At 53.6% G+C, this 7947-nt stretch overlaps 6 protein-coding genes and 1 pseudogene across 6 annotated transcripts, besides 2 other annotated features; all 7 read left to right on the forward strand.

The window, feature by feature from the left end:
• Nucleotides 1–1082, forward strand: Tco025E_08310 (kinetoplast DNA-associated protein; the record flags this gene model as incomplete). Its single annotated transcript, XM_029375163.1, has 1 exon — nucleotides 1–1082. A coding segment is annotated over one exon (1082 nt), but the record flags the coding sequence as incomplete, so codon positions are not given.
• Nucleotides 1083–1388: 306 nt separating this feature from the next.
• Nucleotides 1389–2114, forward strand: Tco025E_08311 (kinetoplast DNA-associated protein; the record flags this gene model as incomplete). Its single annotated transcript, XM_029375164.1, has 1 exon — nucleotides 1389–2114. One exon carries the CDS (start codon nucleotides 1389–1391, stop codon nucleotides 2112–2114), a length of 726 nt encoding a protein of 241 aa, XP_029224725.1.
• Nucleotides 2115–2521: 407 nt separating this feature from the next.
• Nucleotides 2522–2561: a microsatellite.
• A 67-nt stretch (nucleotides 2562–2628) lies between these two features.
• Nucleotides 2629–2659: a microsatellite.
• Nucleotides 2660–3427: 768 nt separating this feature from the next.
• Nucleotides 3428–4153, forward strand: Tco025E_08312 (uncharacterized protein; the record flags this gene model as incomplete). The annotated part of the gene is made up of 1 exon (XM_029375165.1): nucleotides 3428–4153. One exon carries the CDS (start codon nucleotides 3428–3430, stop codon nucleotides 4151–4153), a length of 726 nt encoding a protein of 241 aa, XP_029224726.1.
• Nucleotides 4154–4460: 307 nt separating this feature from the next.
• Nucleotides 4461–5297, forward strand: Tco025E_08313 (uncharacterized protein; the record flags this gene model as incomplete). Its single annotated transcript, XM_029375166.1, has 1 exon — nucleotides 4461–5297. The coding sequence occupies one exon, from the start codon at nucleotides 4461–4463 to the stop codon at nucleotides 5295–5297; it is 837 nt and encodes a 278-aa protein (XP_029224727.1).
• Nucleotides 5298–5559: 262 nt separating this feature from the next.
• Nucleotides 5560–6282, forward strand: Tco025E_08314 (protein tyrosine phosphatase; the record flags this gene model as incomplete). The annotated part of the gene is made up of 1 exon (XM_029375167.1): nucleotides 5560–6282. One exon carries the CDS (start codon nucleotides 5560–5562, stop codon nucleotides 6280–6282), a length of 723 nt encoding a protein of 240 aa, XP_029224728.1.
• Nucleotides 6283–7185: 903 nt separating this feature from the next.
• Nucleotides 7186–7509, forward strand: Tco025E_08315 (ARP2/3 complex subunit; the record flags this gene model as incomplete). The annotated part of the gene is made up of 1 exon (XM_029375168.1): nucleotides 7186–7509. One exon carries the CDS (start codon nucleotides 7186–7188, stop codon nucleotides 7507–7509), a length of 324 nt encoding a protein of 107 aa, XP_029224729.1.
• Nucleotides 7510–7572: 63 nt separating this feature from the next.
• Nucleotides 7573–7946, forward strand: Tco025E_08316 (histone H2B; annotated as a pseudogene).
• Nucleotide 7947: the final 1 nt, after the last annotated feature.

Below are 7947 nucleotides of genomic sequence, written 5' to 3' on the forward strand. Positions count from 1 at the left end.
CGGAGGCCAGACGTGCACTTGAGGTGGCAGAGGCGGAGGCCAGACGTGCACTTGAGGTGGCAGAGGCGGAGGCCAGGGACGCACTTGAGGTGGCAGAGGCGGAGGCCAGACGTGCACTTGAGGTGGCAGAGGCGGAGGCCAGACGTGCACTTGAGGTGGCAGAGGCGGAAGCCAGACGTGCACTTGAGGTGGCAGAGGCGGAAGCCAGACGCGAGGCGGCCAATCGCTTCCACGGCATGAAGGAGATAGCGTTGGTAATGGCTGCTTCGGCGTCTGGGTCTGAGGTAGAAGAGATCCCCACACTTGAAGATGCTGTTTGTACTCGTGAGTGTGAGGAAAAGGCTACTGTTTTGGACCCTGTTTTGGAGGTGGAGCATATGCGTGATGGCGGTAGTGAGTCAGTGGGGCGACGCCGCATGGCTGAGGTTGAATCGAGGTCAGTGTGTGACAGCCGTTCTGCTGTCGGTAGTATTTCCTGCATCAAAAGTATATGTGATGATGAAGAAGAGGCGCGAGGAATTCTCTTGGAAGCAAAGGAGTCTCAGTGGGACCATATTTGTTCCCTGTTTGAGGAAGGAAGGTTTTGTGTGAAGTCTCGAGTTGGGACGACCGAGGAGGAGGAACGGATGTTGTCCGCCTCGAGAAGTTATAGTAATGAGTACAAGTGGCGTATGTTGAAGATGGTTAAGCTGCCTCCCGATACACAGCCGCCTAGACCCTTTATTGGGTTTTCTTTGGCTGAGTTCCTCGCTGAGTCGTTTGTACAGGTTGACGGCTTGTACTTGAATGGACCTGCGTATCAAGTGGGAATTCGTATTGGTGACACACTGCTGAGTATTGAGGGAGAGCAGGTTACGAGCATCTCTGAGGTTCGACGTGCTGTGTCGAAGCACTGCCGGGTTGCTGATCTGGCGGATCTGGTGCTTCGGCGTCCAGACGGCGCGGTCTATTGTGCGTCGCTTTGGGTAATGACCGCAGAACTGCGCTTCAAGGGTGAACCGTACTTCTTTGATATTAGTCGTCACAAAAGCATCCAAAGAAACCGTCACACGGAAGAGATTGAAGTGACACCGAAGAAGTAGTTAGTGGTTGATAATTTTCACGGCCTCTCTAGTGTCCTTGCTAAATGTGATGGGCCGCCAGTCTCTTTTATACGCATGTGATCCTGCCAGTGGTTTTGTGAGAGAGTGATTGAGTGGGCACGCGCTCTGTTACTTTGCTTTTTTTTTTCTGCTGAGTAAGCTTGCGGAAATGTTATTTTTCTTCTTGCCTCCAACCCCCTACTTTCCCGCAAGATTTTGAAGGCACTCACACTTGTGTGTGTTAGTGGACGCACAGCAGAAGGTCAACGCGACACCTTAGCTGGCACGCTAACGACTGGGTGGAGCATGGCGTTTCACATGTTAGCATGGATTTACCGGACAGTTACTGCCGCCGCGCTTGCGGCGCTGTTACTTGTACTTTATAGGCGCATTTTCAGACTTCGCAACAAACGCTTAACGTCGGCAGCGTCGGCGACGTCGTTTGCCCCTTCGGCTTCATTCCGGAGTCCGAAGTCGAGCCCTGCGTCTCGCACAGAGTCACCTCCGATGGTGACCTCCACCTCGTCGACAGAGATGCCTGTTACCGCGTTAGGGCATGGCTCTGACCATCGTGCAGCAATAGTGAAGGGAAAAGAAGGCAAACAGAACATTTTCTATGACGGTGTTAACTTTGAAAATAATAGGGAAATCGTGAAGGCAATACCTTTTCTTGGCTTTTCGCTCGCGGATAATGTTTTAGAAGGTGCGTTGGTTGTCGACGGTCTGTTTTCCGGGGGCCCCGCCCACCAGGCCGGTCTCCGCATCGACGATGAGCTGCTGGAGGTGAACGGTGGGGCGGTGTTGAACCTTCAGGAGGCGCACGAGCTAGTTGCAGAAAACTGCGTCCCGGGCAGCCTCGCATCAATGACTTTCCGTCGCCAGGGCGGAGAGCCCTTTGAAGTGCAGCTGCGGGTCATGACGGCGGAGTGTCGCTTCTCCGGTGACCCGTTGTATTTCGACCCCACCCGTCACGGCATTCAGGAGAGCGCACGGGAGAAGAGGGAGACCTCGTCATGGCGCGATTTACAGTAATGCTTGGGCGCTTCCGTCGTGTGGCCGAGGACTTCCATTTCGCTTGGACTCCACCGTGCAAGTTTCTTGCTCTGTCGACTTGCGGGATAAGTGACAGGGAAACGTAACACTGGTGAAGGGAACGCATAAAAAAAGCGAGGGAGGGGGGAAAAAAGGAGAAGCACACGTGAGGAAGGGGGGGGCATATTTCTTCCTGAGTTTGTGGGAGAAAATAGGTGCGTGCGAACTAGCAGAAGGCAAATAATACGAAAAAAAATATACAGTTGAACAGCGCAAGGAAAGAGCTGGATGCCTGCATACTTTTGCGATCAAGAAGTAAGGTGGGGGGGGGGAAAAAAAGTGCTCATGTACCCTAGGGACCGCGGACAAATTGAGGGTTCACAGTAAAGCTTAGTTACTTGGAATACTGTATATATATATATATGTTTGTGTGTCACATTGTATGTAATATGGAGAGGCGGGGGGGGGAAGCGGGGAAAATGGGTAGGCTGCGACATCTTTGTATTATTTTATCTGTTGTTTTCGTTGTTGTTGTTTTTTTTGTTATGCATATTTACGTATGTGTGTATGGAAATGTAAGTATATGCGTTGGACCTTGTCTTCAATGACCTTGACTGCCTTTCTTCTTCTTTTGAGCCTTGCATTTTCATTGTATGTGATTTTTTCTAAAAGAAGACGCCCCCCTTCCCTGCATGCCCCGTGCCTACTACAAACCCTTTACCGTGTACGAGGAGGCGGTGGGATTTCACGGAACACGGCGAAACGCATATCTTTGTTGTGCCTTCCTCTTCGCTGGTCTGCTCATTAAGGTATGCGTGCTTTCGCGCTACTCCACCGCGTCTGACTTCTCCGGGATGTCTCAGCTGGAGGACAACCCTCAGTACCGCAACCTGGTGGCGGAGCGCATGGAGCTGGCGGAGAGCCTTGCCTCAATGGAGGCGATGCGGCGAGCCATGCAGGCCCGCCGCACCCCACCGGCTTAGCAGGGAGGAGATGCACGAGGGTGGTGACGTGTGCCCTCCGAAGGTGAACAACCTGTTTCCATCCCTCTTCACGCGCCCTGCGCGCTTCTTCCTCCTCCTCTTTTCTTGACGCACACACGCGATGCCAACCCCACGGCTTTCCGTCCCTTCTTTCACTTTGTAGAACACAGTGTGGTAGGGCGACGGGCCCGAGCACGCGCCTTCACCAAGAAGAACGTTCGCAGACACACACTCGCACAGGCGCACAGAACGTAAAAAAAAAAGGGACGGGAGGGTCAATACGTACTTTAACAAGGGGGTGGAGAAACACGAGTAGCGAGCAAACGAACAATGCGCCCTCGGGATCTTTGCACCGCGGCTTTCTACGATGACGTGCAGCGCATGAAACAACTTGTACGCGCCGCTCTCGCGGGTGAAGACGAGGAGGAAGAAGAGGCGATGATGGATAACGACGAAGACGAGGAGATGGAGGAGGAACAGCTTTCTATACGCCGGCTGGAACGTGCACAGAAGCGACGGGCGGCGGTTGCATCCCTACTTGGCAGCCCTGGACTTCTCCGCGTTATCGAAACAGGGGAGGAATTTGGATTGATGTTCCGCGTGGACGAAGTGTGCGAGAATGAGGGCAGCTGTGGCTTGAAGCCACAGTTTAAACTGACCCGACGAAGTCGATATCCAGCTCTGCCGCTGCATTGGGCCGCACTCGGTCGCTCGCACCGTGCGTTGGAGTTTCTCGTCTCAAGCGGGGTAGATGTGCAGCAGGAGGTTCCCGACTTCCCTAAAGTTACCGCGGCCGTGATTTGTGCATGCAACATGTCCTTTGAGACGGCACGGCGGATAGAAAAGGCGGTGGAGGCGCAACGGCAGCGGCTTCAAAACGAGGAACAGCAGCATCGCAAGTGGGTAGAGACGCTGGAGGAAAAGAAGCGAGAGCGGGAGCGATTGGCGGCGCTCGAGGAGGAGGAAGAGCGCGCGGAGGAAGAGGAGGCGAATGACGCCGCAGAAGACGACAACGACGACGACGATGAAGAGGACGACCCGGAGGCGGCTGCGTAGCAACGCGACGCGGAAAGGTCGCGCCAGATGTAAGAAAGAGTTGGCGCCATATTTGTATATTGCCGATGATGCAAATTCTTCTCTTATTTCTTGCTTGGGGCGAGCAGCGCAGAGAGAAGTAAAAAAAAAAAAAGACTTTATCAAGCAACAACAACAACAAAAAGTTAACTGTTTCCTGTACGCTCTTTCTTTTTTTCCCGCCTTTTTTTTGCTGTTGTTTGGGGATGGGGATCTCTGCGTATTCGTTTTGGTTGCGGCTCTGCGTGGGAAGGAGGTGGCAGAGGCGGGAGAGTGACTAGTGGTGCCAATGGAAAAGCGTGAGCGGTTGTTGGAGGAGTACAAGGGCCTGCAGGCCAACCTGGAAGAGGCCCTCGAGCTGAAGCACAGCAACCAGGCTGACGAGGAGGTAGACGCGTTGATTGAGGAGATCAAGGACGAGCTACGCGCCGTCGTTGTCTCTCTCAACGCCACGGAGAACATTGAGGTTACGCCGGGACTAACAAAGAAGAGCGGAGCAGGTTCCGAACCTGTCCCCTGCTACTTGGAGGCTGCGCCGTACGAGGTGCATTTTGACGAGGTGGCGTGGTATAGCTGCGTCGTCACGGCCGTCGTGCCGCCCGCGACACCGCTGGACCGCATTCGCTACAAGGCGTGGATTTTAGGCTACAACGTTGAGGAAGAGGTATGTAGTGAGCAACTGCGACCATGGCAGCCCCAGACCGCTGAGGGAGAGGGCGCTCTCCGCTCTGGCGTGGTGTGTCACGCGATTGATCCCGAGTCGGGGAAGTTCTCTTTGGCAAAGGTGGAGCGACTCACTCTTGACAACACCGTCATTGTGGCATTTGAGAACGCTGTCGACGACGGTGAGGCGGCCGCCACGGGAATTGCTACTGCCACCGTCAACAAGGAGGTGCCGCTATCTCATGTGCGTGTTGGACGCTTCTACCAGGAGCTTCGCAAGCGGCCAGTGTTGACGCCGGAGGAGCGGGCCAAGCGGCGGGCGGGGAACTTGGAACGGAAGCGGCTGCGGATGCAGAAGAAGCGCCAGTTGGAGGCCGATGTGGCGGCACAGAACGCGAATGATTGGCAAAGGCTTGTGGATGACATGGGAATAGGGGGTGGCCCACGAAAGCGGAAACGCTGATGGGCCAACTGCGTTCCTTGTTTTTTTTTGCTTAATACTTTTCTTCTTACTTATGGACCCATCTCTGTTTGCGGGGTGTAGTATTCCGCTCCGGCTCCCAAGCTTCTGCCATGGCTTTCCGATCCCCCTCGCTCTCAATTTCCGCCTCTTTTTTTAAAAAAAATATATTGTATGCTTCCCCCTTCTTTCTGCCTTTCTTCACAACCACGCCCCCTTGAATTACGGTCATGTGTAAGAGCCCCGTCTACCACCATATTTACACATGGAATCGCTGCTGAAGAAGGCGTACCTGCTGGCCTACAATGGCTCAATGTTCACTGGCTGGGCTGTAATTCTTGCCAAGATTGTCCGTCACCTGGCGTCCGGCAAAAGCATTGAGGATGTGTACCCACTCATTGCCAAGCTGCTTGTCTTTTTCCAGGGCGGGGCAGTGATGGAGGTACTGCATGCCATTCTGGGGTTGGTGCGTGCGCCCATTCCCACCACCGTTATGCAGGTATCATCGCGTCTTGTGGTGTTGTTTGGTGCGCTGCAGATTGGCCCCACCGAGGCGCGCAGCAGCCCCTGCTTCACCCAGATGGTTGTGGCGTGGTCCTTGTCGGAGGTTATTCGTTACGCCTACTATGCAACGAACCTGCTTGACGTAAAGTCCAAGCCGCTCACCTGGCTTCGCTACTCTGCATTCACACTACTTTACCCCGTTGGCATTACCGGGGAAATTGGCTGCTTTTATAGGGCTCTCCCATACATCAAGGCGAACAAGCCATGGTCGATGGAGCTGCCCAATCGCTACAACTGGACCTTCTCGTGGTACAATACCGTGTGGTTCATTCTTCTTGGCCTTTACCCCTATGGCAGCTATGTCATGTACACCTACATGCTGCAGCAGCGACGGAAGGTGTTGAGCGCCGCCAAGAGTCCAGCCCCACCAGCAAAGAAGGCAGCAAGAAAGCACTCTGGCGAAAAGGCAAATAAGGGTGCGTGATACTACCAGGCAGTGGCAAACTATCGTGTGCGGCACGAGGAGTACCGGTAGGAATACTCCAAGCGACGACAACAACAGCAACACTATTGGTTTTACTTGCTCACTTCAACCGCATGTAGTTTTTTCTTCCTCTCCTAGAACGCAGCAGAAACAAGCACGGCAACGGCGTCAAAAAAGAAGAATCGCAAGAAACAAAGAAAAAAAACAATAACAACTGACGACTGCGTTGGCCATCGGTATCGTTTGACTTATGGTTTCATGTAGACGTGTGCGCCTCTATTCAACTGCGGTGCTCGAAAGGCGAAAAGGAAATGGTGGTGCTGCAACACCGAGGCAGGCAGCATAACCGGTGGCGTCGGGGAGAGCCAAATCGCAAAGAGGAAAATGTGACGGGCCACGGCAACTGCAGGAAAAGTGGAAGAAGAAAAAAAAGGAAACATGCACGACCGTTGGCTGGCCCTTTCCCGTCTTACTATTATTATTTGGCTCGCCCTTTCGTGCGCGCCACCCCACGTCGGCTGTGGGCCGGGTGCGCACGGCCATCAGGAAAGCCACTCAACACCCCCCACCACCCCACCCATGCGACGACAAACACACTCTGCAACTAAATACATGTGATTTACGTAATCGCGCACGCGCAGGCGTTGAGAAAGCTGCTTTAATGGCAATGACACATTTTATTCCACTCAAAACATCTGTCACGCACAATGTTTATGAAAAAGTGGGATGCGGTGGCGACAGGGGCGCAACCACGTGTTACCAATCAGCCTTTTCTTCGCCTTTCTTCTCACTTAAGGGAAAGACAACGGAAGTCAGACATAGCCACCCAAACTACGTCACAGCAAACGACGCTCGTGCACTTTGAGTACACATCACTACGTTCCGTTCTAGAACGGGTCAGCAATGCCGCAACTGGCGCCATTACTCGATAAGCTGGACGCAAAACCCTTTCCCGAAATGACTTTCTCTGCCGTTCGCAGCATCGCCAGTTACATTAACGCCCATAACACCAGTAGCGCAGATATTGAGGAAGACATTAACTCCCTTAACACCCAACAGCAAGACACCTTCATGAAGGTTCTCTACTGTTGCCTTGCCAACGACAGTCGATCGAGCGCAACTTACTTTCGCTGGCATGAAAAACTGCACGCAATAGCTGGAAGTGGTGCAATAATCCGCGTAATGACTGACAAAAACAACATGAGTCCGGAAAAGCAACAAACCTGAAAAAATAAAATAAATAAATTCCTTTGAGATTTACACTCGCAAACATTTACTCTGGCAGTGCGGGCCGCGCGGGCTCGCCATCGCCTCTCCCCCCTCTCTCTGTTTTTTTTCTTTTTCTCGCACTTTTTGGTTGTCTCCGCAGAGCACCTCAGCGACACAAGCACCCAAACAAACCTACAGCAAACCGAGCCATGGCCACTCCCAAGAGCTCCGCGGCGAAGCGCAGCAAGGGCGGCAAGACGTCGCACCGCAAGCCGAAGCGGACGTGGAACGTTTACGTCAACCGCTCGCTCAAGGCGATCAACAGCCAGATGTCGATGTCGAGCCGGACGATGAAGCTCATGAACTCGTTCGTGAGCGACCTTTTTGAGCGCATCGCGTCCGAGGCCGCCACGGTTGTGCGCGTCAACAAGAAGCGCACGCTGGGCGCGCGCGAGC

Source organism: Trypanosoma conorhini (assembly GCF_003719485.1).
Source record: "Trypanosoma conorhini strain 025E chromosome Unknown Tco_14.4_contig_00749, whole genome shotgun sequence".
Taxonomy (NCBI): domain Eukaryota; phylum Euglenozoa; class Kinetoplastea; order Trypanosomatida; family Trypanosomatidae; genus Trypanosoma; species Trypanosoma conorhini.